A 14,274-nucleotide genomic window follows, 5' to 3' on the forward strand; every position below is an offset into this window, starting at 1 on the left:
CTGACGTTTTAGGGAGAGGTGCGTTTGAAGCAGGCGTATGCAATTCACAATCTAAGAAGTGTCTGTACAAGTAGCAGAATGTTTCTTTTGGCAGATGGGTACCAAAAGCCACAAGGGAATGCTTTAGCAAACAGATGTATAACATTACCATGGGCCTGCCTACTATATAAAAAGATGGTACCAAAAGGTCATTCAGAAGGTTTCTTAAGCTTGATTCTACTGTTACCTGATTACATATCTCACCATTTTCTGACATCTACTTCTCAAACTCCTTGTGGACTGTCTTAATAAAGTTTGTTGGTATGATTTTACATCTGTAGCACTTCATGACACTAATCAAACTTATCTAGATGTAGTGCTCAGCTCTGGCCTATCAGAGAGTTGTTACGCAAAAGGTATTATCCATGTAAACTGACACACTGTGACTACATGTGGTCCATTCACTTCTTTAGACTAATACATGTTTCTACCACTTATTTAAAGCTTCACAATATTTGTGAAGCAGCTTTTTTGTACGTTTGAAAATCAAACATGGTCAATGTTGCTGACAATACCAAGAGGCATGGCAGTTAATCCAGGATCCAGGATGCAGAACTCCACAATAGCCAACCACAAATCTCACACTCATAGGTGGAATCCACCATGCCAATTCAGAGCACATTTATGATAATGTGTTGATGGGGTGGGGGAACCAAGAAATATACCCAAGGACAAGATTTGCTTGAAATTCATGTGATATGCCAAAGCCAAAAGAGCTGCTTGGTGTGTACAAAGGCAGGGAAAGAGTGTAGAAAAAGCTCTAATGCAAATTTCAGCATTTCCACTCCCCCTTTGCAACATTGAAAAGGAGTGTCCTAACATAAGCTTAAAAGCTATGTTGGTTCCAAGATTGATTCTTTTAGTATTTGTAGACATTGCCTGGCTGTATAAGCCAGTCTTTACTACAAAATAAAGTGAAATTGGGACTGTGAAGTCAACTGATCTGCTTGTCTAGGAATAACAACATTGGTGTCTACAAGGCCTGTCTTGATGAGGATGAGAAGGTGAGGATATCCTGCTTGGGATGCATTTCAGTCAATCATCTTTCTATGAGGTAAATTTGGTTAGATTGTTTATTCTTGCTGTCATGTCATGAATAATTAGTAAAGCTGTAATAATGTAGTCTTGATTTCTTTACATTGTACTAAGTAAATGTTGTATATGTTTATTTTCACAGCAAAGGTGCATTTATTGAACTGTTTTCAAAAAAAATCAGTTTGTGTGTAAAAACATTGACAGTAACTTGATTTTTTTTTTTAGTGTTATTATTATTAACTAGAAAATGCATTTCCTGAAGGAAATACCAGTGCATGAAATGCAAAAGTTAGGAAAGGAAGAAGAAAAGAAAGAAGAGTGAAAGAAGGAAAGAAGAGTGGAAGAAGGAAAGAAGAAAGGATAGAAGAGTGAAGAAAGGACAGAAGAGAGGATGAAGGACAGAAGAGTGAAAGAAGAAAAGAAAGAAGAGTGAAGAAAGGAAAGAAGAGTGGAAGAAGAAAAGAAAGAAGAGTGAAGAAAGGAAAGAGAAGTGAAAGAAGGAAATAATAGTTGAAGAAGGAAAGAAGAAAAGGAAAGAAGGAAAGAAGAAAGGAGAGTGAAGACAGGAAAGAAAAGTGAAAGAAGGAAAGAAGAGTGGAAGAAGGAAAGATGAGTGGAAGAAGGAAAGATGAGTCGAAGAAGGAAAGAAGAGTGAAAGAGAAAAAGAGAGTGAAAATATTGAAAAAAGGAGATACAAATGGAGTGAAGAAGAGAGATTGAGTGTGCGAGAAAGTAGACTGAGAGGGATAGAGAGAAAGATGGAGAGATGGAGAGAAAAAAAGTAGAGAATGGAAGGTGTCCTAGTTACAGTTAAATTGAGAGGGACAGAGAAGAAGTTCCTTTGATTTGGCGCAGCTGTCAGTGAAGCACAGGTGCAAGCCAGTTTAAAGACCCTATTATGATGTCATAATGGCCCAATGTAAGTCAATGGGAAAATTTCGATTCGTTTTTATTTAATATCTTAAAAAGTATACAGTTTAGAAAAGTGAAAAGTGATAAGCGGTTCGGGCTGAATTAATCGCAGAAAAAGGTAACAAGAATAAGAAGAAGAAGAAGAAGAAGCCTAGGAATAACAATACAGGGCAGTTCATGCACTGTAATAATTTGAATGCTTGCATTAAGAAGACAAAACAAACAAACAAACAAAAAAAATCTATGCGTTCCAAACCTGGCGTCTCACCATTTAGCACTTTTCACGGCAGGGGCGATGGTGAGCCTGGTAACGGTCTGTGGTCATGATGAAAGAGAGTTTGTTCTGACCCATGTGATGTGATGTAGCTACTGACAACATGTTAACTGTGGGACAGCAAGAAAACCAACTTGAAATGTATGGACATCAATTATCTTGGAGAGGTGCAGTTAGCACATAAACTACGGTAATACATTATGGTAATATAATTTCATACATCATTGCAAGTGTTTCGATAATTTTATTGACCGTTTATAAGCACCAGCTATCGGATGTTAATGTTTTGACATCTCCTACACCCTAAGCTAGCTCCTTAACATGGCGCATATACGGAGTAAGTTAGCTAGGATAGCATACCTAGCTAGCCACCTCATCTAGTGTTCAAAGTGTCCGATGCTAACCGTAATTTCAGTCATTGTTCATTAGATGTGGAATATGTATTTCTAAATCATTTCATGTGGGTGACTTCAAAGCCTGTGTGTTTTTGCTATACCACATCCCTCTGTGCATCTGCCCACTTGTGATTTAGCTAGCCAGCTAGCTCCATCAACCAGATAGCAGGAGTATCTTTTAAACGTATAACGCTCAAGAGAAATATTTCACTTGCAGGAAGACGGTCGTGTTTAGTTGTATTCATGTTTCTGAATTGCCTAGTTATTATCAGTTAATAAAGTATTAACTGCTGCTTGCCTAGCTAACGATTGCTAAATAATATTAGCTGTCAAGACAACTTGGTGTTGACATACATTTGTCAGACTCATTCTAAACTTCGAACTCGCTGAGTGTTCTTGTCGATACATTTAATATATTGCCAGATCAAGTCATCAGTGTTTAATAAGGTAACATTAAGTTAGCGTTAATGAACTGGTTTACTTTAAACCACTTTAGTTTTAACAGCATTATGACTCAGTTTTCTCTGAGATGAAGGTATGGGTATTTGAGGAGCCGTCTGTTTATTTCAACACACACACACACCCACCCAGGATGGAAGCATTCTTCCAAGTTGCTCTACCAGTTTATGAAATGGTGCTGATGTGGCACCACCTTGTTTTAATGAGGGAATCAGCCAAAAGGGCATGTATCTTTAGGAAAAGTACATATACACATTCGTTCTATTGCCTTTTTGTATTTTAGTTGATGGTGTGAGCTGTACTTTAAGGATTTATTGTTTTCATGTTTTGACTTCTTGTTTCTTTTTATTGTGCAGGTGCCATGTGGATGGCTGTCAGCTGGTACATTGGGAGATGATGCGTCGCCACTGGTTGCTAGTGGGCGTATGTGGCTGGGTGCTCCTGCTGCTCATGGTTGTTAGCCGCTTTATCAATTTCAACCTGCATGATGGTGAGTGAGTATGGCCTTATACACTGACAAACATCTCACCGATTAGCTGTTGTACACCCCATGGAGACTACCATAGTTTTATACTTTGTGATATCGTTTTTGGAAAAGAAAACCAGAGGTGAATCTGTTTGCTTGAAATGATGAGTGGTAGCAAGCTAAAACCTACCTCTCAGCCACAAAAGGGTCGGTTGTTTCCAACAGTTTTGTCTGTTTTTAAATGTTGTGGATTTCCAGTGCCGGCTCATGAATCCAGTAAAACTTCTGTAAACGGTAGAATTCTGACAGACACATCATCTTTTGTGTGGTGCAGACTATGGGGGGAAGGTGGAGGCACGGACTGAGCTGTCTGCCAGAACAGCCAAACCTCAGAGAGCAATGCCGCAACCTAACAGTATGGTAAGGTCGCCTTATGATGTTTGTCAATGACAAATATGTATTTTCTATGACGTGCTGGTTGCTCAAAGTGATAGTTCTGTTTTTTCATTAAGTTCATTGCCCCAATTCAAGGATTCAAGGAGTTTAATTGTCATTGTAGTACACAACTCAAAACAGGCGCTCTCCAGCAGCAGTTTGTTTAGATATATAAAATTGACATCAACACACAAAGACACAATAAGAGCATGACAAATATGACAATTCAAGGACAAAGACCAAAATACAGAAATTAATAAAATATAAATATATATAAATACTTAAAAATGGAAGGCAGTTGTGAAGTGCAAAGATATCATTACACACACACATGCACAGAAACACATTCACTCACTCGCTCACTCACACACCCATACACATCACCATGTACATATTGTGCCCATCAAGTCTTTAGTGCTTTGTTAGGGGGTCAGGTAGGGGCGAGGGTTGAGGGGGTGATGGAGGCTACAGCTCTTGGGAAAAAACTGTTCCTCAGTCTTGTGGTGCGGGCCCGCAGTGTGCGGTACCTTTTCCCTGATGGTAGGGAAACAAACAAGGTGTGTCCAGGGTGTGTTTTGTCCGTACTTATTGACCTTGCCTTCCTCTTCAGGCGGTCATTACAGACAGATTCCAGGTCTGGGAGCTCAGCTCCTATGATATTTTTTGCTGACCTAATCACCCTATGATACTACACATATTTTTTCTTTTCTGTCCTTTCTGTTACCAACTATTTATGATCTCAAATTCTTTTTCCGCCTCCTTTTTTGGAAGGCTGACCAAAAGAATAAATAATTTGAGTACACTATTTCAATAATGTAATGTTTTTATAATTCTAGACATCAAACCTAGTATTTTCTGATGTGCACAAGCCACATTTAAGCTGTCTTCATCAGGTTGTATACCAGTATACAACATCAGCTCATGATACTGTCCCACTGTGAATAACCTGGGAATGGCAGGGCCTCAGGGACATGTGGTAAAGTCAGAGTTGTAAGTGTTGGGAAGAAGAGGAGAGGGCAGAGATGAAAAGGAATCGTTTAATCTTCCTCTCCCTCAGGGTTTCGCATTCTAAATGCCGAGCCAGTTCAAGAATCCTGGTGCAGTTTTAGCTGCTCTTGTGTTCTGTGGCCCTTGAACACCAAGGTCTTGCTTTACTGTGAAGCTGTGGGTGCTAATCTCTATCACTCAAACTGTCACCCACACCTTGATGATATGTAGGTACAGAGAATTGTCCTGTCAAGTTCCTCTTAACCCGCATTTACAGACTATAGTCATTGTAAAACAGGAGCAAGGGATGCATAGATACAGACAAGGGATGCATTATGCATAGATATCACTTCTGTTATTACATAGCATTAGTAAGGACATACAGCAGGGACGTGCACAGAGGGTGGCTGAGGTTGCCCGGGCAACTGCCCATTTGCCCTCCTCGAGTCAAAGTGCCCCTCCGAGGGGCAAAAAAAAAACATTTCAATAGTCATTAAATAGTACATTTAAACAGCTGCAGAATTGCATGTACACCTAGATAAAAAATAAACGCTACCCAAAACTTTTCATAAAGTATAGATTTATTCACTTCCAATCGATTAGCCTGTGGGCAACGAGAGTGGAAGTCAGTAGGGGGAGGGCAAATAACTAGTTTACTCTGGGGTACTGCACGCGACCAGCACTTGAGCCTGCATTTTTTTTGCCTTAAGAGACGGTCACAGTTGTTTTCTTCTGTGTCGATGAGCAATTGCTTTGACGTTGTCAGAAAATGTGCGTTTTAAGTTGTAGTATAACAATGTATAACAAATGAACAATCATCACCAAGTTTTATGAAATTAATTAAAACCTTCATAAATCCAGGCTCAGTTTTCCACGTTTAGCCTAAATAATCAGACAGCTAGCTTGCCTAGCAGACATCCAGCCCGTTATCACAAGCTAGTTTTTTGGTATGAAAACTAAGCTACATGTCTGCTGATGGTTAGTTAGCTGCCCTTTTTCAGGTCAGTGCAACTGCCCATCAAAATGTCTGTGCACGTCCCTGACATACAGTATGTGTGGTCAGCCCTGATAACTCCATATACATGTACATGTACTTCTACTATATGCTTTTGTGTTTTTGCGTGTATAGACTTATGCGTGTATCTGTCTGTGTGTGTCCACCGTAGCCCGCGCTGGATGTGTTTCCCACTATCCCGTCCGACTGGCTCTCTGTGGAGGAGAGGCGTCTGGACCAGCTGGCCAGTGTCTGCAGGAACTCCTCCCTCCGAAATCTCACACACACTTCCATCAACAAGTTCGTCCTGGACCGCATCTTTGTGTGTGACAAGCAGAAGATTCTCTTCTGCCAGACCCCCAAGGTTGGCAACACACAATGGAAGAAAGTCCTCATTGTTCTCAATGGTGAGTGTCAGTGAGTCTGACTGTGTGTCTGTGCTTGTTGTATGACCCATAGTGAGTGAACACCAGTGGCCTGGTTGTGGGAATGTACAGAATGTGTACATGGTCGTTATTAGCCACAAAGGTAATATTCTTAATGTAATGGCCTTGTCATTAGTTTCATGAAGGCAACATGAGTGTATAAGTATAAATCCTGTTCATATGGCAGTTGGTCCAGTTAAAGGTGCATTAAGGATTAATAGCTATTCGCTAAAGGTATGCTAGCAGCTAAAACGAAATCTCTTGAAATGTGCTGACTTTGACATTATGACAAACTAATTACTCAACGACTGTCCTTACACAGTCAAACATCAATCATGTGCAACACAAGACTAAGCAAGACGGCAAATAAGCTACTTACTAGATCGGCAGAAGGTAATCAAAGTCAGGTCGGCGGGCATCGGCAGGCAAAACTACAGAAGGCAGTTATATGCCTATCGACCCTGCTATGCCATTGGCACGGACGCAATTCTCCATATTAAAAGTCATTGTAGCGCCCCAATTTTTTTTAAGCTGTTATTTTAAGGTTAAACTGCTTATCCTAACCCTAATCCTGAAGCATAATTGTTGCATATTGTGCCTTTAAATACACCAAAAAATACAGCAATGCAATCGAAAGATGCTTGAAGATAAACTTATGAACTATTCATTGGTTGTTAAAAATATGCACAGGATGAGTTCTCTGTCCTATACTGTTGTGAGTCATCCTAAGAGGGGATCATACAATTTTTTCCATGCTCTTCTTGTGTTCTAGGAAAATACTCTAAGGTAGAGGACATCCCTGAGGAAATGGTCCACGACCATGAGAAGAATGGCTTACCCCGCCTCTCCTCCTTGAAAGAAAATGAGATTAGAGAAAGGTTTGAAAGAATCTACACATGGTTGATCAAATGTTTTATAATGGTATATTAAAGAAGCATTGCGGAACAATTGCTATTCGCCAACGATATGCTAGCGGGTAAAACTAACGAAATCTCTTTAAATGTGCTGACTTTGACATTATGACAAACTATTTACTCAACAACTGTCCTAACACACTCAAACATCAAGCAAGTGCAACACAAGACAAAGCAAGACGGCAAATAAGCTACTTACTAGTTCGGCAGACAGTAGAAAGCCGGGCGGCGTCAGGCAATCTTACATTTAGCAGTTATAAGCCCATGGACCCTGGTATGGCAATGGCACGGAGGCGATTCTCCATATTAAAAGTAATTGTAGCACCCCAATTTTTTTCAAGCTGTTATTTTAGGGTAAAACTGCTTATCCTAACCCTAATCCTGAAATGTAATTGTTGCATACTGTTACTTTAAGCCTCTGATACGGTGTTTGCAATTAAAATGTATTTTGTTTTTTTAAATTGTATTTTTTTTATTCTCCAGACTGGACACTTACTTCAAGTTCTTTATTGTGCGAGACCCTTTTGAGCGCATCATCTCTGCCTTTAAGGACAAGTTTGTGAAGAACCCTCGCTTTGAGCCCTGGTACAAGCATGACATTGCACCCGCCATCATCCGCAAGTACCGCAAGATCCACCGAGACCCCGACGACTCCTCTAGCCAAGAAGCCCCCGGACTGCGGTTTGAGGATTTTGTGCGCTATCTTGGTGACGTCTCTGGACAGAAGCGTCTGAACAGGCAGTTTGGGCCACACGTGATCCACTGGGTGACGTATGTGGAGCTCTGTGCCCCATGCGACATCTCCTACAACATGGTAGGCCACCACGAGACGCTGGACCGGGACGCGCCCTACATCCTCAAGGCTGCCGGGATTGAGCACCTGGTGTCCTATCCCACCATCCCACCCGGCATCACCGCATACAACCGCACCAAAGTGGAGCGCTACTTCTCCGGCATCAGCAGACGTGATGCGCGGCGCCTCTACGAGCGCTTCCAAGGGGACTTCAACCTCTTTGGCTATCCGCGGCCCGACTTCCTGCTGGACTGAGAGAGGGCCCCAGAGCGAGAGCACACCTCCAGTCAGTTTCATGTAGCATCAGTCTTAGCATGAGGAACAGACGGCCTCTCCTAGCTGATAGCTTTGGCTGTTCTTAGGTCAACCTGTAGAACCCTACTGGTACTAAACATTCTGGCAGACAGACATGGTGATGATGTCCCCTGCCAGCACCTGGCTTTGTCCAGCATGTGATGATGCTACGGTCTCACACCAGTTTGGTGATGATTGGCGAGTGTTGTCGCTTTATTGGCCAAGCAATTGCTGCTACATGCTGTAGGGCAGCAACATTATTTAACAAGACTACTGTAACCTAAATATTTAATGTAGTTATCTGCTCTGACCCTGTCTCTTCTTGGCGGAATCTGCAACAAATTGAACTAACCATCACAGTATCTCTCTTTTATAGACTATGGTAAACACTCTAGAACATTCAGCACTCTTGATAGATGAAGTGCCAGCAGAGGATGAAGATTTGGATAACAGTTGACCTCACCAACTAGAAAATAAAAATGACCTGTGTGAAACCAAGATCGTGATCAGGGTCTGAGTTACATTTCAGGTGTGTTGTGCTGATGAGTGTTGGGGTGTGTATGACAGACACTGAAGGGTTGGTGTGAGCATCTTCTATACAACTGAGATATTGTTCTGCACAAGTGAACTGAACTGTAGTGCCCCTGTTTCTGCTGACAAAGTGTCCTTGTAGACTCCTACTAAATGGCTGAAACAACTCTGAATGCTTCCTTTGGGCTACGGTGGAGTGATGCTGGGTGGTGGCGTGGTGAATTCATATCCTTTCCTTTGTCCAAAAGGTCTGGAGCTGCATTGTGTCATGCTAGTTATGTCATGAGAGCTGATACAACTGTTCAAAATGTGGTTGTATTGACAGATGTGTATTATATTATAAGATAATATCAGAATTGGAAAAAGACAGTTGCAACATTTGCTCTTTAGTCTAAAAAAAAAGAAGTAAAGAAGGTTGGTTGATCTTTCATATGAATCTTTCATATTCCCACCCCTTTTCTCAGAAAAGAATCATATGAATGAAGGTATGATTTGTTACAAACAACTAATGAAGTTCTAATCCAACGCAGTGTGGACTGCGATATACTGTATGCCCTTGTAATAACTGCACAACATCAGACCTGAGCAATCTGTCCATAGCGGTGCAGTCAAAACAGTACTAAGAACACACCCAGCCTGCGCATGACCTCACTCCATCTGTGTGATGCCATTTCCTGTTCATCCACTCCCTTCAGGATGGTCTAAATATGCTCATGTCAGTCGCAGAAGGACCAGGGGCATCGACAGCTGTTTCATTGCACTGAAATGACTAACTGAATGACTCAACTAGAACCCCTTCAAAAAGTGTGATCTCTTTCTTTAGCAAACAATATTTTCTTGTGTGCTTACGTGGAATGCAGCTCTATCACCAAATCATGTTTTCACATGTTAGCTTTGCACACATTCATTCAGACTGGAAACCTGTCTTAGGGTGTTTTGGAATCTATATTGTGCACATTCTTAGCACTGAGTATGCCACAATCACTAACTGTATTACTGATGTTCATTCGAACATTGTACAGAAATATGTTATGACAGGTACAGACAAAACCCACTTTAATCTACTGACAGGCCACATGTTAAGGCCAGAGGATGGGGAGTAGTCTTTTGGATTTATGTTTGAAGGTCAGCCTCCTAGCATTTAGGGGTCTAACAGATTAACCACACATGATCCATAATGGAATGCTGGAGCAATGTATGGCTATGTTAATGTGATTATTATGTTAATGTGTGACAAATTTGAACAAGAACATTGTTATGGTTATGGTTTAAGTATTTAGCAGACGTTTTTGTCCGAACAACTTAATAAACAATGCAGTTATAGAAATAAAAAAAAAACAATATTAGGCACCAATACAATCAATACAATTATTAATAATAACAATAACAATTCCAAATACTAAAACTACGAAAATGAAGTAGGCCTCAAGCAAATTAACTAATTAGACAGATTATAATTAATAAGGTTAATTAAATTAGAAGGGAAATGCCTTGATTTGCCAACACCATCAACTGGTTTGCCTGACTAAACGATGTATTTGGACAAAATATTTGGTAACTTTGGGCTGTAAAAGCAAACACATTTTCGCTTGGTTTCTGACCCAGATCACTAAATGACAAAGAGCATTGGCGGCTAGAGCGAATAGTAGTTGTGTATCTCCTGACATATGACCATATACCATCAAAATTCATTTTAAATGTAAAAAATTGCTGCAGAATGCATAGTGTGGCTTTAAGCTTGTTTGATGCTCACTGATTTTACATGTACACACCGACCACTTGGGAGCAGTATTTTACCAAGTTTGCATCTGTGCTCCACCTAAGTGTATGTAATGTAACTCAACATTGTGAAATCAGGGCCAGTCATCACCAAGTACAAAAACATATGACAAGCTGCTGGGACTATTTAGTGAAAAAGATCTGTTTTGTCTGTGAAACATTGTTAGTATAATATAATAATAATCTGTTTAGTAAACATATCTTACATTTTTGGTACAACCCTTAAATGTTCTACTCAGTTGGAAAGTTCTTTGTTAAACCCTTTATCAACTTCCTCTTAAATAGAATATTTTCCACTTGACTATGGGAACAAGCTGAAGAAAGTTTTTTGGTCTTCTCTTCAAGTAAGAGATGTGTTTCCCATGGAAAGAGGCTGCAGTACTGACAGCTTTATGCTGCGCCACATGACGTTCTATCAACCATCAGGGCACTGTTTGTCTATTTTTAACAGGATGCCATCACATTTCAGAAGGTAAGGCTTTGTGCGATGTATGTCAGGTCTAATGTACAGAACACTTGAAGGCCATTTCAATGAGCAACAAGACACTGTATAACATCCCACAGTGAAATGTCAAGACCAGGTTGCTATAGCAACATCTGTGTCTTGTCTGGTTTTACTGTGAATGGAGAAATGTTTCAATCCACACAGTAAAGGCCCAACGTTCCCTCAAAGGCTCCATTGAAGATTGCAAACATCCCTGTGTCACATGAAGATGCGTGTTTCTCTAAGGTGGCTTATTTGGTCAACTGAATTCCTCTCTGACTGACTGATACTTCTCATACCTCAGCACAGAGTAAATATACGATCAGTCTAAATGGCTTAACCGCAGACACCAAGGTGACTTAGTTATGAGTGTCCCAATTCACCACAGCATGGTGATCATTTGACACCCCTTTAATAGAGTATAGTCATATCTAATGAGATTATTGTTTAGTTTATCTCCACATATCAGCTACAGTTGATATAATCCACCCACAAAGTCGGATGAGAACAGAGAGGTGGTTGACACCTCTGCAGCTCCAGTGTGCCTGATGGCTATCTTTGAAAGGAGTGTGTGTGTGTGTGTGTGTGTGTGTGTTGGTGTGTGTTTAACAGTTCTGTAAACTGAGAGGTAGTCGCATGTGTCCCTGCGGAACAGCATGTGCTGTGGGATTGAGGGTGGTCTGTTCAGAACCATATCGTCTGACAAGTTGTACTGGCAATGTGCAGGTGCTTTTGTGTGTGTGTGTGTGCGTGTGTGTGTGTGTGTGTGTGTGCGTGCAGGTGGGTGGCCTTGTAACTAAAGACATTAAGGTGTGTGTGTGTGTGTGTGTGTGTGTGTGCGCATCGGAAACCACAGACTCAAAAGCCTGACTAAGCATGTGCAAATCGTGAGACTTGGGAGGGCTTATAAATCCAGTCAGTATGAGTTAGATATCCCTCTGTGAGCAGAAATGCACAGAAGGTCACAATGAATTAAAATAAAATATAGAACTTGGTTAAGGCTTCATTTTCCTGGTGATGTGGATAAGGCACTGTATCTGTGATCTTCATGTAGTATAACATCATTGAATGCAGCATAATCTTCCCTTAGCTTCTGTTTAGAAAAGCTGCGAAATTTCAGAATTTGAATATCATAAAGAGTAATAGACTGACGTGAATCAATTATACTACTAAGCTGACAGAGGCGAGGAGGACAGTCCAGGCTAGATGTGTTGCTGTGTAGCGTAATCGTCATCTTATCATAGATCTCGTGTTTTAAAACAGACTTGGCCTATACTTATAGCATGTCCCAGAATTGTGTCTTAAATTTTACATTCAGGGTTGTCCTGTTGATTATCATAGATAAGCTGATAGGTCTCATGCGATATCAGTTTTACACCTTCACCTCTCGCTGTTACGTGCGTGTGAACATACAGTATGATTAGCGTATTCAGATCTACACCAGATAAGGGCAAGATGATCGTTCAGCAGTTAGTGGCTCTTTGGGTGGTGTGGACTTTTGCTAGGTGTTCAATGCATACAGCGCACAGATTAAAGGAGAGGCCTATCAAGGCTAATCCTTCGCTTCCTCCCTTCAGCAGGAGCGCAGCGGTGGCAGAGTTCCCTCATAAGGAGCTGGTGAAGGCAGGATCCCGGGAGTAAGCTGCTGTTAAACCACCCACACAGGCTCTCACGTGCGGCCCTCATCTGCACCCCACCAGGTCAACCTCAGGTGCATGCAATTCATTTTCGTGTTGCCCTTGTTTGAGTTGATGTGCCGGACAAAGAAAAGGCCACTAAAACTACAGAAATTATATTTAAGAAAAATATATAGCATGGTTTTATGCCATGACTATGGCATGCAAGACAGAGCCTTTAAAGTAATGATGTTGTGCTAAAGAAGTTAACATTTGTATTTAGCAGAAAATAAGTTACTTACATTTTTCAAGTAGAGGGCCTATCCTGTAACTGAAACCTGAATTTGCAAGCTCTCAAAATTTTATTTGGAGGTATCTCAGGTTGAGACCATTGTTACTGCACAACATATGCCACATGTCTTGAATACAGTGGTAGTCAGGGACAGAATTGCTTTTGCTATTTTTGATTCAATCTTTTCTACCATTCCAGTCTTCAAATTTCTTGGAAAACGTGTTGGAAATTCTGTCGAGTTGTGTTTGAAATGTCACCCCATGCACCTTCCACAAGTTGTACTTTTTTGTACCCTTCTGTCAAACTACTCCCACATCATCTCACACCAGGTCAATAGAGATGAAATCCTGTGATGTGCTATCCAATCCATCACAGACAGAAAACCAGTCGACAGCTTCTTCCGTAAATAGGTATTGCATAACTTTTGATCAGTGCTTTGGGGCATTGTCCTGTCATAGGGTAAAATTGGCTTCAGTCATTTCAAGATAGTGACACCCTTCATTTTTTAAGATCCCTTTAACACTGTCCAACTGTAGGACTGCTTTACCAGCACCAAAGCATTTCCAGACCATCACAATCCCTCCACCATGCTAGCAGATACGGCAAGTGCTGTCTCCTTTTGTTTGATTTTCACTTCACAAACTTTCGACTGTGTGATTCAGACACCTCAAACTTAGTGCGGGGGTAATCTCTACGTAATTTTTATTAGAGTTGATATAAAAATAAAGAAAATATATATATTTAATTGTGCTTTCTCTATATACTCAAAGTATTTTTGAGTTTTGATATCTTGCCTTGATATCTTGGGGGTTATTCTGCGGGGGGGGGCCTCATGTGTTTCCGGTACGGTACTGGGGCCAGCACTTTGGAGCTCTCTTCACCGCTAAGCCTAATCACCAAGGCTGTATTAAACAGATTCCAGTGTACCAGAGACTTTGGTTAAAACTGATATCTTACACTGGCTGTTTTTAAATGAGTAACTCAAATGAAACGGCATAGCCTCACAGCAACCATTACTTTTGTGTCCCAATGGCTTCTGGTGGAAATAGACGCAGCACTGGAACCCCCCTGGACTTAAGGTAGTCATGCAGGTTCTTTTTCCATTTACCCAGCAAGATGCTTGTCTCTAACTTCTTTTTCCATGAAATGT

At 40.9% G+C, this 14,274-nt stretch overlaps 1 protein-coding gene across 2 annotated transcripts; it reads left to right on the plus strand.

The window, feature by feature from the left end:
- The first annotated feature begins 2,359 nt into the window (after positions 1-2,359).
- LOC308361852 (carbohydrate sulfotransferase 10-like) lies at positions 2,360-9,528 on the plus strand. 2 transcript variants are annotated; one of them, XM_080834315.1, is made up of 6 exons: positions 2,360-2,450; positions 3,471-3,604; positions 3,915-4,000; positions 6,169-6,403; positions 7,194-7,299; positions 7,819-9,528. In XM_080834315.1, exons 1-6 carry the CDS (start codon positions 2,404-2,406, stop codon positions 8,381-8,383), a joined length of 1,173 nt encoding a protein of 390 aa, XP_080690441.1. In that variant the 5' UTR covers positions 2,360-2,403; the 3' UTR covers positions 8,384-9,528. The 2 variants fall into 2 exon arrangements, with proteins under 2 accessions (XP_080690441.1, XP_080690442.1); XM_080834316.1 differs by having other exon boundaries at positions 2,412-2,463.
- The last annotated feature ends 4,746 nt before the right edge of the window (positions 9,529-14,274 follow it).

Source organism: Sprattus sprattus (assembly GCF_963457725.1).
Source record: "Sprattus sprattus genome assembly, chromosome: 3".
Taxonomy (NCBI): Eukaryota; Metazoa; Chordata; class Actinopteri; order Clupeiformes; family Clupeidae; genus Sprattus; species Sprattus sprattus.

Coding starts and splice junctions, on each gene's coding strand:
- LOC308361852 (XM_080834315.1), top strand. CDS start 2,404: ATGGACATCAATTATCTTGGAGAGGTGCAGTTAGCACATAAACTACG. Junction 2,451..3,470: donor CAGTTAGCACATAAACTACG/GTAATACATTAT, acceptor TTTATTGTGCAG/GTGCCATGTGGATGGCTGTC. Junction 6,404..7,193: donor AGTCCTCATTGTTCTCAATG/GTGAGTGTCAGT, acceptor CTTGTGTTCTAG/GAAAATACTCTAAGGTAGAG.